The sequence below is a fragment of the Cololabis saira genome, chromosome 15, assembly GCF_033807715.1.
Source record: "Cololabis saira isolate AMF1-May2022 chromosome 15, fColSai1.1, whole genome shotgun sequence".
Taxonomy (NCBI): domain Eukaryota; kingdom Metazoa; phylum Chordata; class Actinopteri; order Beloniformes; family Belonidae; genus Cololabis; species Cololabis saira.
The window spans coordinates 10,609,332-10,629,163 of NC_084601.1; the positions used below are offsets into that span (position 1 = coordinate 10,609,332).

Below are 19,832 nucleotides of genomic sequence, written 5' to 3' on the forward strand. Positions count from 1 at the left end.
TAAATGTGCATACTTGCACTGTAACTGACTCACACTGAAATGCCATTCGTGAATACTTTCATCTAAGCAAATACCCCGGACCACACAATCAAGCACGCACTCTGCTTAGCCAGTGATTTGTAGAAGGCAGGCGGACAACGGGTTTGTTACTGCGATTATGGCAGATAAAAGAAAACTACTTACAAATGAAGAGGACGTGCCATTAATCATTTCAAGTCTTCAGAAGAAGCTCTTTAGAGATGTTAAAATACTGTTTTGGTTATGGATTCTCTTCTTTTTATTAGACATGGGCTCTCAACAAATAAACTCCTACAGGCATTTTAATGACTGCATTTTTCTACATTGGTGCATGAAGTGAAAATGTAAGCAAGACGCAGAGTTGCTCAAATTTCAGCTCTTAAGGCTTCTTTGAAAGAAAAACAAAACAATTTAAAAGAAAAAATGTTATTATTAGGGGAAGGAATGCTCATCCTGTGAGTTTTAAAAGCAGCCCTCACTTATGGGTTCAAGGCTGCTGCCTGTGCGTCTCAGAGCTGCTTACTGCTCCCCCTGTTGGTCAAGTGTGGTAGTGTTTACAGCATTGGACCGTGTCACTCTTACTCATCACTTAAGAGCACATATACAGGAACATATATCATCTTGGTTCAGTTATTAACTCGTAAAAGCTCAACTCGAGGGTCTGCAAGGAATCAAAATCATTTTGTCAAAGTTACAACCTCACCAACATACCATCATCTTCACTGCAACTCTCTGACAACCAAATTACACAGGCTTAAAGTTGCCTTGGCAAGTGTAATCCTGCAGTGAATGCCTGCCACTGGCTTACCTGTTCTCACACACCTTCCCCATTCCGCGACACCCGAGGAATAAAGCGCTGAGGATTAGAATGCAAAGTGAGTTCCCTAATCTTGTGTATTAACAGCAGCCAGTTGAATCCCGGACGCATAGGTTTTAGGAAGTACTCCTCAGTGCTCTATAGTGCAACCACGACTTTAGTTTGACTGGTGCTTTTCTCTGTCACGTTCATGCCGTAAAACCGCAGTGAAATCCTGATTATTGCACAGATGGAACTGTAATATAAGACGGCCCTCTGCCTTCCTCTAATTGTAATTCTCTGCAGTCGTGATAAATGTGTTCAACTATCATAACTGCATAAACACCAGCGCCTCGTCTTTCAGAAATGTTCCTTCAGCTGTCTTCAGCTGTTTTCTGGTTGAATACATTTCAAAATAAAGCCTCTCATGTTGATCCACTCTCCTTCATAGTAACCATCTGAATTATTGACCAGTTATGGGAGACTTTCCAACACACTTTTGTACAAACACAAACAATCGAGCATACACACGGTGAGTGATATCGTGACAGGTCTCTACACTACACAGCCACTCACCTGTGGGTCAGAGGGGAGTCAGCTGGATAATAGATGAACTTCAGTGAGCCAGTCTGAAAAATCTGGAGCAGTCGCCCAACACCCTCGGTGGGCGGTTTTCTTTGGCGTGTGTGTGTTTTTTCCTAATAGCCGGTGGAAAAGAGAGCAAGAAACTGACAATCTGAAGAGCCACTTTCTACAACGCATGAGAACTAGAAATAAAGCAGATGGAGGCAAGTAAGGAAGGAAAACTAGCACATAAGGTCCCTTCAGAGAGCTGTGAAGGTGAGCACCCTAATGGAATCAGTCATGGACCTGTGACCTGTGACCTGAGGCCTTCACCCCCCCGAGATGACAATAGAGCCCTTACGTGACGCTGTTGTCCTAAGGCTTGTCCAGCACAGTTGAGAAGCTCCAGGGACGCCAGTTTTAACCGGGAAGGCCCCCTTTCATTCAATATATGAGTGCTGGAACAGGGGTCTAATAGAAATCTTACCCCATCTCACTTTCTTCTGGGTCCCGAACCGATGCTGTGCCTCAATTTGAGCCTGACTACCGTATTTTCTGGACTATAAGCCGCACCTGCATATAAGCCGCATCCGCTCTATTTAAAAAAAAAAAAAGATATGCAAGCCGTAGATATTTATGTTGTTAGATTAGATATTTACTACATGTACATAAGGATTTTGAACTGTAAATGAGGTACATGTTTGTACCTAAATAGATCCTTTCCTAACAGTGTCTTTTAACACGGCAGCAACTTTGCTGATTAAAACGGGACAGAACCAAGAGAAAATAACCGGTATTTATTTATCTATTTATCTGTTTGAAATCTGCTTCTACCTACTTCTATCTGCTAAAGAAGAAGTAGCGTATTCTTCTTTGCATTTATTTTGTCTTAGTTTTGATTCTAATTCCGGTTAGAGCGCCCCGAGCGGTGGAAGAAAAATCCACAGAATAGCTGCACCTTTGTATAAGCTGCATGGTTGAAAACCTATGAAAAAAGTAGCGGCTTATAGTCCAGAAAATACGGTATATAAAGCTTGTGTATTTTAAACACCACTCCAACGTCAACGCTCAGGTTCTTCCCCCAGCAGTGAAGTGATGTCTCATGCCCTTGTAGCTTGTAGCTGGATTCAGAAGCCAGTGCACAAAAAGGTGATCTCCTATAATGTGAGAAGAGCAGGCCCCATCAGCTCTGTGATCTCCCTCACTCTCTCGGTGTCTCACTCTGCCACCAAAGTTATCTTTCTGCTGCTCTTAACACCAGCCGGGCCACAGAGTCTAGACACATGTTTCAAAGGCCTTTTGAAAACTTGAATCAGTGACATTGTTGCCTCATCAATGCGCCTGGATGTCTGACCGTGAGAGGTCTGATAACGCCGATCTTGTAAAAACCAAGCCGTCAGAAATACAATGAAATATTCATCGCTGCAGCAACCGTCTGCCCATGTCGTCTTAGTTATTGTTACGGTGAGTAAGTATGGGATTAATGTCTGACTGTATTTATGCTGGATGAAAGCATAATTAAAAATCCCTGCAAGCATTTACTGCTCACGGTGTAAACGTGACACAGAGGCTGATCCTGAGGGATGAACAAGATCCTCCCACATCTGGTGCTGACCAACGCGTTGTTGTCGTCCCATGCATCTCCCACCCTCGCCGCTACTTATTTATAGATCCCTTTCTCTCTGACTTCTCAGTTCCTTGAGATATCAATTATGCAGACTCCTTGAAGTATACTAGCTCGACTTCTCGACTATCTCCGCAGCACTGACTTCGTCTGAGATGAAGCTGAAAGCAATGCGGCGTACTTTGCCCTACAAATGCCTCCATCGCTCAACGCAGCGCTTCCACTCATCGACTTTCCCAAAAAACCTTCTCATGTTTGAGTAATGGACTTGAGCTGACGGGTTCCTCTTGTGCGTGTCTGCTCTGCGTGTGTTGACAGTACTACATGATTCATCAGCTGTGGAAAATGAGGGGTTTTCCTCCAACTATAAATATCTTTGTCAGCGTGCTTCAAACATGGTTAAGTATTGCATGTTCGCGACAGGGATCCAATGCTACTCACATCTAGTTGATGATCTGCCAGATGTGGCACATGTGTGATGATTCACCTCAGATGCCCTCAAGCCCAAAGATGTCCAATTACAGGGTTAACAGAAGGATTTTTCATAGTTATATCAGATATCCATGATATGCAATACCACCTGTGGAACTGCATATCACAGGTGTCAAACTTGTCATTAAATCACTGAAAGTTAAAGCCTCTCCCTGTCTAGGTTCCCGCCCTCTTTAACCCAAGACGACCTATTTGATAGATGCCTTACATGCAGGAATGGATGAATGTGCTCTGTTCAACATAAAACATTAAATAAGTAGGATTCATAGAGACTGCAGTGTAACTGAGGTCAAAGTAAGTTAAAGAACCAGAATCTGTTTTCATCATCCACACCATCCAACCTTTTTTTTCTGATTTTAACTTGAAAATCAGAAGTCTTTATGAAGACTTTCAATCTTTACAGATTAATTGGCTATCTTCTGGCTCAACGCTGCACTTCATCTCCAGCACACGCCAGCCAAGCCTGAGAGAATCCACAATACACCGGTTCCTCCGTTTATTAGAGAAATACTCCCGCCCTTATCGATGAATTAACACAAAAACACGCATGATGGAGTGGGATGTTGCGTCTGGATCTGTGCTGCGTGTTGCGTTTGTTCTTCTTGCTAGCTGGGCGTGACCGTACTTCCCTGATTCTATTAATAGCAGAGCTCCAATAGCTGACCCGGTGTTAACACACGTTGTCAGTACGCGGACTACATTATAACCCACCCGACCCACTGAGCCATCTGCTATATAGGGGAGGGATTTCCCGCATGTCATGAACACTAACTTTAGATTTAGATTTATTTATTCAGCACAGTATAAAAAACAGAACAAGTAACATACAAATGTAAAAGAGTGATTGGTAATGTGCTAGGCTGAGGCAAAAAGCCCAAGGGGCTTATATGAGGCCTCTACCTATGTAAAATACAGAAAAAGATTGTACAAAGATTGAAAATATGCAGGATACACGATTGCAGTCTAAAAACAAAAACAAAGCAAATAAACAGCAGCATGAATAGAATACATGGTATCTACATGATTAATCTAGAAACATCATTAGGTATTCTGATCAATTAAATGTGTCCTGAGCTTATGTTTAAAATTGAACTAACTCTAGTTACTAGACTAACTCACAAGACAAGTTGGAAACAAACATATATATGATTATGAGCATTTTTTGCACAGCCACATCAAATTTACAAACTCCACCTTCGTTTACACACATGTAGGCCGCACATGTGCACACGTGAACCACGTGAGGACACTCATAATACCCCCATTAGTACCCACTCAGAAGTCATTACAGACCTGTCTGCCACCAGTCTGTGTGTGTGTGTGTGTGTGTGTGTGTGTGTGTGTGTGTGTGTGTGTGTGTGTGTGTGTGTGTGTGTGTGGGTCCAGCTGTTGGATTTACTGACACTCCACCGCAGAGCCATTAACGGCCCGCAGCCGGAGGCCTGAACGCTTTCTGTCATGCAACATGTAACCTCCCGCGTTGCAACCTGTCAAAAACTATAGATGTTTATGTGGGTGTGTAAATTATGACAAAAAAAAACATGTTTTTTCTGGCTTTCATTTGTTTTAATTTTGATTTAAGTTGTGAAAAGTTGGGTTTTGTAACACTCTGTTTGAGAACATAATGTCCTGTGAGAGGTGGGGCTTCTTTGTGAGTGTTGGGCAATACCTAGCAGCTGACATTATTGCTTTTTACACACACACACACACACACACACACACACACACACACACACACACACACACACACACACACACACACACACACACACACACACACACACACACACACACACACACATATTGATATAGTACACACAATGAGCGTGCTCCTCTGTCATTAAATGTTTACCACTTCCTCCTCTCCTCCTCTCCTACCCCCATCCCCATGCGGTATCGTACTACATGCTCTACTTGACAGCTCATGCCGAGCCAGCACATTCCACATTATTACTACTTCAGATGTTTGTGGCCCAGCAGAGCGCTGATTGGCTGAGCCGCCTCCGACACGGAGGTCAGTGGCAGCCAATGAGAAGCCGGAGCCTCCTCAAAACACACGCCCCCCGCCAGGACACACAGAGAAAGCCTAGTTCTGTTCAATCAGGGGGAATTAACTTTAACTGAATTAAATATCCACGGTACAAAAATGTTACTTTACATGTCTTATTTAATATTTTACTCTGCATTCTTCACCAGAGACCAAATACACGTCAGCAGACACAAACATCAGGGGTTCAACATTAACAGTAATGAAGCAAAACACGCACATTAAGTGGAGACATGAATGCACACAAGTGCAGGAACGGAGCCGGTGTTCTGTCAATTTCTGCTACCTGCCGAGAAATGCTACTTTGTGGTTCTGCGCATGCGTACAGTCGATTTTCAAAGATTGATTGCCACGCCAATCATTTCTTGCACCATGTAAAATTGATAATATGGGATGTTGAGTATTTGATCCTTCAAAATACACTACCCATGACATGAATTGCATTACCCTTTGTGAACATTATACGATAAAGAGAAAAAAAAACAATTCTATCGCTTTATTTGATATTCATGCAGTCATTGGCCTTTATTTAACCGGGCAGGTCATTAATAACACGTTCTTATTTACAATGACGGCCTGGCAAGCGACAAGCACCACTTGAGGGAAAAGGAAGTGGTTTAGGGAGTAAAACATAGTAAAATTGTAGCTCTACAAAGGTAGAAAACCATTAGGTAGCATTTTTTGGCAAAGCAGGTTTGTGGCCCGGATCTGGAGCACAGAGACGGCCCTGAACCAGAGACTGAGGCGTCAGGGTGGAGCACGCAGCAGAAAAACAGAGAAAAAAAATCACATGAAATGTTTGCTTACTGAGTCAGATGGAAAGTCCATTTCTTTGTGTAACTGTCTGAACTAGATCCCTTGTATAAAAAATAAAAAAAAACTAGACGGAATTTAAATTTCCTCTCATTATATACGACATAAAAGTCCTATTTGCGGCGGTGTTCATTGCTGAGACTAATCAGAGAGGTACTTAGTGAAGCTAAGATGTGACAAAAGCTACACATTGATACTGCCCATTATCTTTTGATACTTTCATTCATCGGATAAAAGTAATTACTATTTAAAATTATGGATGACACTTTTCCATATGACTTTCTGTAGTTTTTATCAGTAGAAATGTGTAATAAGGGCATATTGAGGCAGTAATAGGGGAGTAAATTGAGACTTAATAGCTGTGAGTATATTTTCAGGTTAAGCTGTTGGTAAAAAAGTGAATTTGGCTATTACACTGTAAGTGCTAATTCAGTGGGTCAGATTATCCCAGGCAGTGTTAAAGATGTCCCTATACTGATGACTCCGTGATATCATGACGCAGCTCTGCAGCCGTCCCCCAACTGAAGGCTGATTTATGGTTCCGCGTTACACCAACGCAGACCTACGCCGTAACCTTACTGTGCCTACGCAGTAACCCCTACGGCGTAGGCTCTGCGTCGATTTAACGCGGAACCATAATTCAGGCTTTAGTGTGTGTCAGCAGGTTTTGCTTCAGCGCTCGGGTTTCACCGCCAGTCCGACCCGACTGATCTCCTTCACCCCCACATTTACTGGCAGAGACAGACGCTTTCAGAGAAAGGAAGAAAAGAAAGAAAGAAATGTTAACATCCAGCGGATAAACAGAAACATGATGTCTGTCTGCATCTGCTGAATAGCTGTCTGCGAGTCAGGGTCACTCCAGCGTCTGCTGTGCTCTGCTCGGTTTGTGAGTCTGAGTAATTGTTGCCAGTGTGTGTGTGTGTGTGTGTGTGTGTGTGTGTGTGTGTGTGTGTGTGTGTGTGTGTGTGTGTGTGTGTGTGTGTGGGTGTGTGTGTGTGTGCGTTTGTACTGTATGTGTGTGATTGTGTTTCAGACACTGCAAGAAAAATGGCCATATAATCCAGCAGATTAGGCTCTTTCCGCAGCAATGACAGGAGCAAATACCTGTAAAGCCTCACCTGGAGGAGTCAGTGAAGACAGGTTGCACGCAGCTGTTGGCGTGCATGTGCAGATGAACTGTGCAGGGCATTGCTTGTACAATAACTGAGGGCTTAAGTGAATCTGGTTGAATTTTAATAGAGTTCTGCAGGGTATTCTATCGCCTCTGGTCCCAAGGCTCAAAGATCAGAGAGAATTTTCAAGCACGGTGTCGCTCAGCCTCGCACGAGCACTCCTTCCTCTCCCTGCTCCCCCTTTTCTTCCCATTTTGCAATCTCCTCATTTTGAACTCCTGTTTCAATCCTTTCCTTCCTCTTGGGCTTTTGTTCTTCAGTTCTTTTTTGTCTTTCTCACAATCCCTCTCAGTGTCTCCCCATTTTCTGTTGTCCTCTCTCACTATCCCTCTTTTTCTCTCTCTCTGTCTCTCTCTCTTCACTCCGTCTTCCTGTGTAATTTGTATTAAAGCCACTCGAGGCGTAATTATTACATAGCTCCTCTCGGCTGCAGTGTGCAGAGTGCAACTCATGTTTCTCAGCACAAAATCTCACGACTGAAGGACAAAGTGCTGCGATGAACTTTAAAAATCATGCATAACCGCTGGAAAATGTTTGAATAGTTTTGCACGCACAGAGATTATACAACAGAAAGCTAATTTCTCATTGCCTCAAAGCCACTGAATGTGTTTAATCTTTTGAAAATCTCATTGAAAATTATTTTAACTCAAAATGTATGGAATATATTATGAATCTATAACTAAAACATTGCATTTACGTGCGTTTCCCTCCTGCATGGTGCGAGGCCATGCGCGTGGGAGGAAGCTGAACTTCCGAGTGCATCCCACAATCCCCAAAGGCGAGATGTTGAAAGATGGAAATATGCAAATGAGGGCCAAAAACAGAAAAGAAAATGAAATGAGGCTATAGAGCTTATAAAAAGTTTTCAATTTAAGCTGATCTTTTTGTCTTATTTGTGTTTAGCTGGAGTGAGGAAGTCTGCAAGATGATTACCGACTCTTTAATTCATGCTTGCTATTTAAAAGCTGCGATTCTGAGGAGACCCAAATAAGCCTTGCATCTTCCTGCTGGGACCATATTACAAAATATGCTTGTGGCTAATCTTACTCAAACACAGAATATTAATATTCAACAGACAAAAAAAAATAAATAAAAAAGAGAGATTGAAAGTGAAATCATTAAAAAGCTCAGCTCTGCTAAATAAACTGTTTCAGAGGAGGGTTTTGATTTTGTCCTTGATAGGCAACACCATCTTTGTTGTGTGATATTTTGGCACAAAAGTAAAATTCTGTCCCTCGGATGTCCCTGCAACAAGAACTGGAGTTTATCAGCTGATACAACCACATGAGAAAGCCTAAATATTCATTCACAAATGACACTTTACTTGAGCGTAAAGAAGCAGCATCAACATCTCTGCTCTCGGAGGCTTCTGGTATGGACCACCACATGTTGGATAAATGCATTCCTCATAAGACAGATAAATATCCCAGATTTTTGGGGGGAAATTTTTTGAAATGTCCAAACTGCAGACAAGAAGGCAGACTCAGCCTGTTGTCTGCAACAGGTCTCAAAGCGAGGGTCCTTGGCATCGGTGCCCTTGGATAAAAGAAACCGACACTTCTGTGATGGCAATATGAACACAGAAATATGGACTGGTATATTTTAGCACAATATATGCTGCTATCCATGCATTTTCAACAAGATAATACCATATCCTACACACTTTACAAGGCCTAAGTGAAGAAGAAGGACTGGCTGGCCATGACAACCACACAATACTGATGTACACCTTAATGTAAATGTTTACCAGAAGAATGGGACAAAATAACGGTCGAAAATTCATCATTTCGTGTCCTCGGTGTCAGAAAACCTGAAAGTGTTGTGAGAAGTACGGGCAGGATTACAGAGCAGTAGAGCATTGCAGCTCCAGTCTATTTTAGGGGTGTGCTGCAGCAGGGAAATGCAGAGAGTACTGTATGTATCATCACATTACATTAAATTGATGACAAAAAAAAACAGGAAAACATCTTAGGGGTACACACAAATGAAAGCCAAAGTACATTTGATTTACATCTTCCAGATTATTTTACTATCTTTGATTTGGGGTTTTACTTTCTTCTCTGAATTTGTCCCCTTGTTTTAGTTGTGGACATAATTGCGTGTTGGAGGACAAGAAAACTGCAAGTTTCAAATATATTAAGCTACATGAACTTCTGGTTTCAACAAGGACCCATTCCTAACCCAAGAAAGTAAAATGACACTTAGTTCATTAACTTTTTCTGTTAATTAATATCTTTAATGCCTCCAGCTAACTGTAAATGTTTAATCCTTGCATTCATTTCTATGATTTTAATTCTTACTGTATTCTGTAATTTAGTGATGCGCAGACTTTTTCTGTACTTCTGTTCTTTTTTCTGTAAAACAATGAAATCCCTGATTAAAAGTGTTTTTCATGATCTAAGTTTAGGTGACTTAGTAACTGGTTTTGGGGGAAAGTTGTAATTAACAATGAATACGTGTTAATGCTTCTGTTCCGTTTCTAATCCATATATCTCTTCTTTTTCTGTGACCTGTTAGCACAGAGATTTTATGGCGTCCTCCCATGGGGGGCAAGTGTTCCCGTGGAGTCACTGCTGGTAATCTTCCCACCTGGAGCCAAGCGTGGTCGAGAAAGAGACCGAATAAGAGTAAACCTCAGATAGTGACAGTAAAAGCAAGTAACTTCTACGCTTACGGGGAACCCTCCGATGTATCTGATGACTTCACATTTCACACCAAAGTTACAACTTTTCAGTAATTTCCATATAGTTGATGGCAGTTGATGTTGGTGTGATTTGTCCCAATTAAACAATATTTGAAAAACACATCTCTCAATTCTGATAAAACACAGTTTAAAGTTTTATTCTTCACTTCAAACTCATTTTTTCAGTCATTAATACAAAACGTGACTGAGAAAAGTACAACTTTTAGCATAAAACATACCAGGAACGAATGTCCAAACTCTCACACAGATAAGTTCCGTGTAAGCAAATACAACTATATCATCACTGAGAGAGAGAGATTGTCAGTGGCATTAAAAGGTTGTGCTGCACAGCCAGCGGGACGTCATGTTTCATGCACATTTGTTGCCAGTTTGTGTGTGTGTGTGTGTTCCAGATGCTGCAAGTAAAATGGTCATATAATCCAGCAGATTTGACTCTTTCCACAGCAATGACAAGAGCAAATAAATTTAAAACAGTTTTGTTTCAGGGGAGATTTTCCTCAAACGCTGACAGTCAACACAAAGAAAACTGCAAATTTAACGAAGGACAGTGAATCCGGTCTGAGGAACTGCTATGCGGGACGTGTCATGAATTACAGCTGTTGATTTTGACCTCTGGAACTGTGAGGTCACACAAACTAGGTGAGCAACGCAGGTACAGCCAAGTTGTTTTGAATGTCAGAATGGACATGCCCTCAATGACGACTGCAGTTGTGGATTTACCAGGGCCCAGGATGCGCAGGTTCCTATTCCACAAAGTATGAGAAAACAAAAAAAAAAAGACAAATCTAGCAACCTCATTTTAATTTCTATGTGAGCCTCAGCATGTTAGCTCTGCTGCCCCCTTGTGGTGTGGCCCAGAGTGTGCACCGGTGGAAACACTGAAGCCAGTCCCTCCGTCAAATAACAAATAAACACATAACGCTACACACTCAACTTTCGGTACAACGTCCATATGGACAAATAACAGATATACAGGCGTTCCAACATTTTTAAGACAATTTAGGACCTGAAATCTGCAGGATTTTTACTGGAAACCTTCCACCTGTGATGCAACAACACTAACCATTGCTGCATGGACGATGGAGGAAACTAACACAGGGAGTAATTTAACTCATAAAACATTTAGATAACCTTGAATCTGCGGTAAAAAAAAACTTGCAATAATTAAAAGTGAAACGTTGTGATTATACCGTTCGGTCAGTTCAAGTCTTTGGTGATGAGACGAACTGCTTCACTGTGGAACGATCTTTATAACTCTTGAAGTACAACAGAATCCTTTTAATCCCATATTACCAGTTACACAATCCCCCACTTTTGCAAGCACGTCTTTAGGAAATTTAATTTCTCTTTAATCTGATTTAATTACACTAGTATTTTTTTTTTTTTTTTGCCCTTAGGCTACAAAAGCCTCCCCCTCAAGGTGCATAAATTCATAGATGCTTTAACAGCTACTTCACTTTTGCATTCTCTCATCTTTTTTAATAAAATAAAACTCCACCTCTTTTCAATATGTTCAAGAGAGATACTAAAACATTGCAAATTGTTGTATCTATTTCATTTTTCATTTCTCCCCCTGATGTCTGACCCTGGTTGAGCTGGAGTACGACTAACGTGAGCAGAGCTAAAGACCGAACAACAGAGACTGAATCATCTCAGAGGAAATTAAAGATGTGGGATTATAAAACTACAACTGCAGAGATATTGTATAATAACGGAGATAAATGTAACTTCTTTTTGCTACAGTGGCCCCGAGTTACACATGAGACAAGAATTGAAAAATTTCAAATATTTGAACCTCTCATGAAATCTTTTAGTCGCTTTTCAAAAACAATCCTTCAAAAGTACAAAGGACGTGAAGAGTGCCGACACGTCTTTTTGTTCTCCTTCATGTTCGAGCATAAATACATTCACGATGTAAAAGGAAAATTGTCAATAGCATACCAAATACTCAGTTTTTTCAACCAGAGAACTTTTGAAAAATATAAACCATTTAAAAGTGTCGCCGCAAAAAAATATCAAAAGTCACATCGTGTGAGGAGAAGTCACTGGAAAGTCCACGATAGCACCTTGTCAGATTACCTTGAAAAATATCAAAACTCCCAAATACTTCAGAGGAACAACAGCTTACCAGCTGGAACAGGAATCAAACATTTAGATGTTGTTATAGTTTCGCTGCATGAATTGGGCCTAAATCTGTATTTATAGTAAAGTGCAGTACAACTTTCCTCCAGTGTTTTCAGTGCAAGTAGACGTGATGAGGAGCAGACCCGGATCTGACGCGGCTCTGCCCGACCCAAGTGTGACGGAGCCCTTCTCCGGAGGCGGAGCTACCTCCCCCCCCGGCGCTGGACCACTATGGTCCCCGCCACGATGTCGTACACAGTCCTGTTGTGCTGGAAGAACAGCAGCGTGATGAAGACGGGGAAGAGGAAGGCGATGGAGAAGTTCTTGTTCAGGGCCCGGACTGCAGAGCTGCAAAGACGAAGGTGGAGGTCACATCAGGACAGATGTTTCACAGTCACGCGCTCATCTGAGCCGAAAACACGAATAGGATACCACTCACGCAGAGAGGGAGACGTTGGATGCTGGGACCACCAGGATGCGGTTTGGTCGGACCAGAGTGGACGTGTCACACGTCACCACCCGCAGACCGAGCAGGAACTTCCCTGGAGTTGCACCGCCGGCACCCCAAATGCAGATAGTCTGTTTGGGCAAAAGCAGTCAGCTTGTTACTAGGGGTGTAACAATACACTAATCTCACGATACGGTACGATACACGATATTGAGGTCACGATAACGATACGATATTATAGCAGTATTTTTTTTAACAACCTTGAATGAGGAACATATGACGGGAAAAAAATGTCTTTTATTTGAAAGACACAAAATACAAAACAATGCTGTACGTTTGCCCTATTGTTACAGTTTGTAATGCTTTATAACTGTTTAAGTTTTAAAGAGAAAGCCAGGCCAACCATTTTCCACAAACTGAACTAAAAGTAAATGTCAGGTTTGATTTATGCATCTTCAGTTTCATACAAGTACAAATATTTACCCACAAACTGAATAGTTTCTCTCATGTATGATTTGACTTTTTTCTTTTCCAGAAATTTAACAACTAAAATTAAATAAATAAATAAAAGTAAATAAATACATACAATTTTACATTATAAAAAAGATTGATTCATGCTCACCTTATAAGTGTAAGAGGAGATTTATTTTTGTTAAGAAGGTTATTTTGGTAATTCAGGGTTGATTATTTTATAAATATATTCTTTATATTCTGATGTAAATTAGGGACTATAATTAAACTACCGCAGTCAGTTTATCTGTAGTAATTAGTATGTTTTAGATTGGGCGGAGTGATACGCCACAGTACGGCACTGGGTGTTGTGTTGATGTTCTAAAATCCTACACTGTTGAGGGACATTAAAGTACACTGGAACTCAGCAGAAGTTGTCCCCGTGTTTATCCTACTCACGACCCGAAAAAGGTTTAATTTAATAAGGTAAGGCTTCACTCTACCCCAGCCTTACATAAGTAAAAGTTCAGCGCTCAAAACGGGACCGCAAAACAGTACTAGTTTCTTCTGAGCGGAGGAAGATTTTGGTCTGCAGGTCGAGGCGCGGTCGTCACGCGTGGTCGGATGCGCGTTACTAGTCAACACAATGGATTAATATTAATAACCCAATATCGCGATACAGTTTGTCACCTCCACGACACGTTTCGTGACGTTTTTGTATTTTTTTTTTTTTTAATTTCGTGGCACGATATATTGTTACACCCCTACTTGTTACTGTACTTCTATTATTATACTCACTATATTAATAAACAATATTTACTAGTAACACCATAACTCATTCTTAAATCAGTTTTTTAAACCACACATGACTTTCATTCCCACCTGGGAAGCCGAGCCTCAGATGTGACGCATGACTTCATCTCAGGCAACTACTAACGCAACGTTGCATCAGCATCCTCTGCAGGGAACCGCGTTGTGTTGTAAAGATCTCACTCTGTCTGACTGTGAAGCCGGTCCTCTTCCACATGGATGAGGACTCTGGTTTATACGTTCTATTTGTCTAAATGGTTTGGTTTGGTTTGTTTTCTGCAGCAGTTTCTCCTTCAAAAACACTGAAACAACTTAAAAACATAAGAGAGCAACTTAAAAAAAGGACTGTCAACATTAACAGCATCTTTATAGGCAACAGGTTTTAAAGTTTTACTGCTAGTTCTTAAAGTTTTAAACCGACTAAAAGACGTTCTAAGATCCAGATCAAAATACAGACATGATTCATCTTTTATCCCTTCGTAAGTGCACTATTTGGTACATTTATACACCAGTTTGACTTGCAGTGTAATGACTGAATGTGTGATCAAGCCGCTGCTTGAGACCTGCCTTACGTACTGACTTTGATTCGAGCCCGACGCCCGAATAATTCAATGTATTTAGAAGCGTTTTTCTATTTTACTCTCTTTTTTCCATTTCTACTACTTTAAAGGCCTTGCTATTTGATTAAATAAGTTTGAATCTGATGGCAAAAGTCAACTCTGTTGTTTTTACATGTGCCTTGCAGATAAATTTGAGCTTAAATCCAGAAAACAGCAGTGTACGCGTAAACTGTTTCAGTTCCCGTTTGCAGGATCGGTGTGAATGCACAGAGCAGAAAGTGAAGGCAGATTATAGACCCACCTCGTAGACGCAGACCAGCACCCTGTACACCAGAGCCACAGCCATCATCTTCTGCAGGTCCTCCATGGACGTGTTCTCATCGATCTCCTCAACAATGAAGTGGGTTATAAACTTGGCAATGTCTCTTAAAAGAGGACAGACAATTGGTCCGTGAGTTTGGACCTGGACACTTGATGGTTTTAGTCTGGAGACTGTGTCATCTCTAACACTTATGGCTCTCTGTACTCACTTCATGCCACTCAGATGCATGATCCACAGTACAATGGTGGCCTTCACGCAAAACAAGATGAAGAAGTCCACCGTTTCTGCCAAGAACCTCTGGAAAGGAGAAGGGATGGCATACTCTCGACCTGCGGGGCAAATAACAACAACACTAATATGAAAACTCAACAGATTTGTGTGCAATCGGAGCGAGATGCTGGATCACTGTTAGGGTTGCCAACCGTCCCTTGAAAAACGGAATCGTCCTGCATTTATAAACTAAAATACGCATCCCGTATTGACCTGAAAAGGGATGCACTTTGTCCCGTATTACTGTGAGAGTCAAAAAATAGTCATAAAATGCCAATGGAAAATGGCATTGAGCTGTTGAGTTCATAAGTTATTTTTCTGTTTTACTACAACTGTCGCCTACAGTCATGGTCTTTGAGGCACAAATATGTTTACAAGTTTTCTACAGACTTTCTGAACTTTTGTTATTGCACTAAAAATGTGCACTATTACAGAATGGATATTCTTCTTTCTTTCTATTGTTTGATATTAATTTATACAATTTTAAGTTAAGCAGTAAAGGATTCTGTTTTTCTTTATTTCAGACTACAAGGTCCATATTGTTTAAGAAAGATACTTATTTTATATTATTATTTTGTATTAAAGTGAATTGCTGGATAATAATTTGTTTTCCATGTGTTCATGGCATTCAAAAATATGCATCTAATTCAATTCAGGTTCGAGTCAAACAGTTAAAAAATAAAATCGTTTCATTCACAGAAAAAGGGTCTTAAATAAAAAAAAACAAAAAATAAATAAAATCACCAGGCCAGGAAGGGTGAAGGCAATCGGGTTGGCCGGCCCTGCCGATGAGGTGTCCCTTATTTATTTTCCAGGGAGTTGGCAACCCTAATCACTGTACACATTTAACCCTCCTGTTGTCCTCATTTTCTGAATACACCCCGTGTCCTCTGGGTCAAAATGACTGGTCTTCATTAAACCCCCATTATAAGCACCTTAATTGAATTTTAAAAACCAAATGTCATCTTGTTTGAAGAATCAACTAGTCATTCATCACGAAATGCGTGAATGCTTAAGTTTTCCCTCTTCAAAAAAATGTGCAAAACTTAGTTTTGAATGCATTTTTATTCATCCCAATGACTCAGTTTCTTTTTTTTCCCCCTCCAATGAACAATTTTAGATAATGTACAATACAAAAATATGAAATATAACATATCCCATTCAACTAATTAGCACATATACTGTAGGGCAGTGTGCAAGTGTACAGCCTTTGCAGATATATTTATTACACCTGCAGCCACAGTATAGTCCTTCTTTTGAGGGCAGAACTGACATCTCTTCCTCTTATTTGCCCTAACTGGGGAAGTTACATTTCAAGTTAAAAGTGGTGGATCATTGTGACCAGTACTGGAGTTGAGGGGGGATGGCATCCCCCCACTGATATAAAAACAGTCAAAATCATCCCCCCTGTAAAACTGCCATCCTGCTTTTCCACCCCTTATGTCATTTCAACAATGAATGTGGTATTACTGCTATTTCAACATTTAGAGTCATCACCAGAAAAATAACTTATTTGACAATTTTCACCTGTTGTTCATGTTGAGTTGGGTATTTATTTAATTAGTGATTTTATTAGATTTTTTAAAGATGAAGGTAACATGTAGACTGCACCTTTATTTTTAATTTCTTGTATTTCTTGAGGACATTTTGTTATCCCCATGGAGGCAATTTGTTTTACTGTCAGTCTTTTCTCTTACTTCTTGCTTTCATTTCATTACTTTAATCTTTTTGAGGGTAGGCAAATAATAAGCTTTGCTTCAGCCTACACCTTTTTCGGTCTAGATGGTATTTGTATATTGGAAATTTTTTGTAATGTTTTCTTTGAATAGTGTATTAGTTTTCTTGTTGTCATTTTTATTCTTTTTTTTAGTGATGTCATGACCGAAATAAACTAAACTAAACTATTTGATGTAAGCCCAGTGGATATTTAAAGCTTACAGAAGGCTGCATTTAAAAGGAGCTGTATGTAAGAGCAATAATAAAACGAATCATAAAATGACCCCGATATGTCAACAGACATTTAAAAATCATGTTCATTTCAAATACTTATGTCACTGACAACAGCACTCAAGCCAGGATATTCCAGTTTAAAAAGAGGAGTTGCAGCCCTCAACTGATGTTTATGTTGTCATTTTTTGTTTTGGCCTGAAGCTCCACCCTCCACCTATCTCCCAATCACCAAGTCAGTATTGTTTCTGAAGCTCCACCCTCCACCTATCTCCCAATCACCAAGTCAGTATTGTTTCTGAAGCTCCACCCTCCACCTATCTCCCAATCACCAAGTCAGTATTGTTTCTGAAGCTCCACCCTACACCTATCTCCCAATCACCAAGTCAGTATTGTTTCTGAAGCTCCACCCTCCACCTATCTCCCAATCACCAAGTCAGTATTGTTTCGGTATCCGGGTTGCCAGCTCGGCTCTAATTATCACAGCCATGGCAGCCTACGTTCCTGCTGCATTCTGCAGCCTGCCTGGCAACCTCTGGTCGGGGGGAGGGTACACGCCAATCAACAATATTTTGAAAGTGACTGCAGTAGGCTACCAGTTTTGGCAATTTCTTACAGACGGCTCCTTTAACTGCTGCTATGTCATTCCTGCAGTATTTCTGCAGGTGTTTTGGTCAGTGCTATTATGGTTAGTGCAGGGTTAAGCTCGTTTCCATGCGCACGTAGACTGTAAAACTGCCATCCCCCCTTTCCATCCCTTATGTCATTTCATCAATGAATGTGGTTTTACTGCTATTTCAGCATTTAGAGTCATCACCAGAAAAATAACTTATATGACAATTTTCACCTGTTTCAAGTAAATTTTCACTTGAAATAAGTAGGAAAGATTTATCTTCTTATTACAAGCAAAAAAATCTTGTTCTACTGGCAGATTTTTCTACTTATTTTAAGTGAAAATCTACTTGAAACAGGTGAAAATTGTTGTTTTTTACAGTGATGAGTCTTGTTTTAAGTGTAATAAGATTTTCTTTACTAAAATGAGACATTTTAACTAGAAATAGGACAAATATTCTTATTTTGAGTTTTTGCAGTGATCCATTTTACTTATCCTGTGAAGGACAGAGTCATATTGATAAGTTCAGAAAACTGTTTTTTATTTTTGTGTTTTGATGTATTTGATGTAAGCCCAGTGGATATTTAAAGCTTACAGAAGGCTGCATTTAACTGCTGCTATGTCATTCCTGCAGTATTTCTGCACGTGTTTTGGTCACTGCTATTATGGTTAGTGCAGGGTTAAACTCGTTTCCACGCGCACGTAGACTTAAAGGCTGATTTATGGTTCCGCGTTACACCAACGCAACACAACGCCTACGGCGTACGGTGCGCGTCGCTGTGTACCATACGCCGTAGGCTCTGCGTCGATTTAACGCGGACCCATAAATCAGGCTTTAATCCTGCTGTCCACCAGACTCGTGGCCTCGCTGAGGTTTGGAGAATCCCACACATGTCCTCAGACCTTTTCCCCGATAAACGACCCCCCTCTGCAGACGGAGCCCTACCTGCGGTAGCCGCGTTCCCGGTCTGCTGCTGGGCCGGCTGCGCGGCCCCGGGGTGCTGGTACCCTGCGGGGCTGTAGGGGTACCAGCCCCGCGGGTCCGCCGGCTGGCCCGCGCAGGGCGGAGGGAAGGGCAGCGCCGCCGGGGCCAGCCAGCCCTGCAGCCCCGCGCAGCCCCAGTAGTACCGCCACATCCAGCGCTGCAGCTCCCAGCAGTACTGCGTCGTGGCGGTGGTCGGGAGCGGCTCCGCTCCGGAGTCCCGGTCCCTGTCCCCCGTCATCGCTACTCACACGCCGGGGAGACTCCAAACCAAACTCTTACATAATTGTCTCCGGCAAAGCCTTTCCGGCCGTTCATTAGCCGCCTCCACTTCCCCCTGGACGGGCGGGGGGGGCGGGTTGCGTTATCCTTTCATACCCTATCTTTTATACATCAGAATATTAATTCTTTAAGTTTTAAAAGAATGTAAGTCACATAAAACAAGCTATTATAAGTCAACAGTCCCGATGGAATCAGCTAAGATCCGTCACATGGCAGGAACGACTACCAGCTCCCCCTCCTCTGTCTAGATTGGTATAAACCATTTAAAGGGACCCGCCACTGTGTTACAACAAATTCCTTTATCCGATATTTTTTTAACTTGAAATGTAACTTCCCAGTTGTTTTATATTAATTTATACAATTTTAAGTTAAGCAGGACAAGTTTCTGTTTAAGTAAGAAACTTATTTTATTCAGTTCATTTTGTTATTTTGTATTAAAGTGAATTGCTGCTTAATAATTTGTTTTCCATGTGTTCATGGCGTTCAAAAATATGCATCTAATTGAATTCAGGTTCGAGTCAAATAGTAAAAAAATCGTTACACTCACAAAAAGGGGGCTAAAAAAATTCACCAGGCCAGGAAGGGTGAAGGCAATCGGGTTGGCCGGCCCTGACAGCGAGGTGCCCTTTATTTATTTTTCAGGGAGTTGGCAACCCTAATCACTGTACACATTTAACCCTCCTGTTGTCCTCTTTCTCTGAATACACCACGTGTTCTCTGGATCAAAATGACCCTTCTTCAGTAAACCCACATTATTAGAACCTTAATTGAATTTTAAACACCAAATTTCATCT

General features: G+C 41.2%; 1 protein-coding gene across 1 annotated transcript; it reads right to left on the reverse strand.

The window, feature by feature from the left end:
- Positions 1–10,351: 10,351 nt before the first annotated feature.
- Positions 10,352–19,045, reverse strand: LOC133461489 (protein FAM8A1-like). Its single transcript, XM_061742438.1, has 5 exons — positions 18,721–19,045; positions 15,153–15,273; positions 14,924–15,047; positions 12,794–12,933; positions 10,352–12,702 (listed from the first exon to the last, which is right to left on the reverse strand). Exons 1-5 carry the CDS (start codon positions 18,995–18,997, stop codon positions 12,558–12,560), a joined length of 807 nt encoding a protein of 268 aa, XP_061598422.1. The 5' UTR covers positions 18,998–19,045; the 3' UTR covers positions 10,352–12,557.
- Between the last annotated feature and the right edge of the window lie 787 nt (positions 19,046–19,832).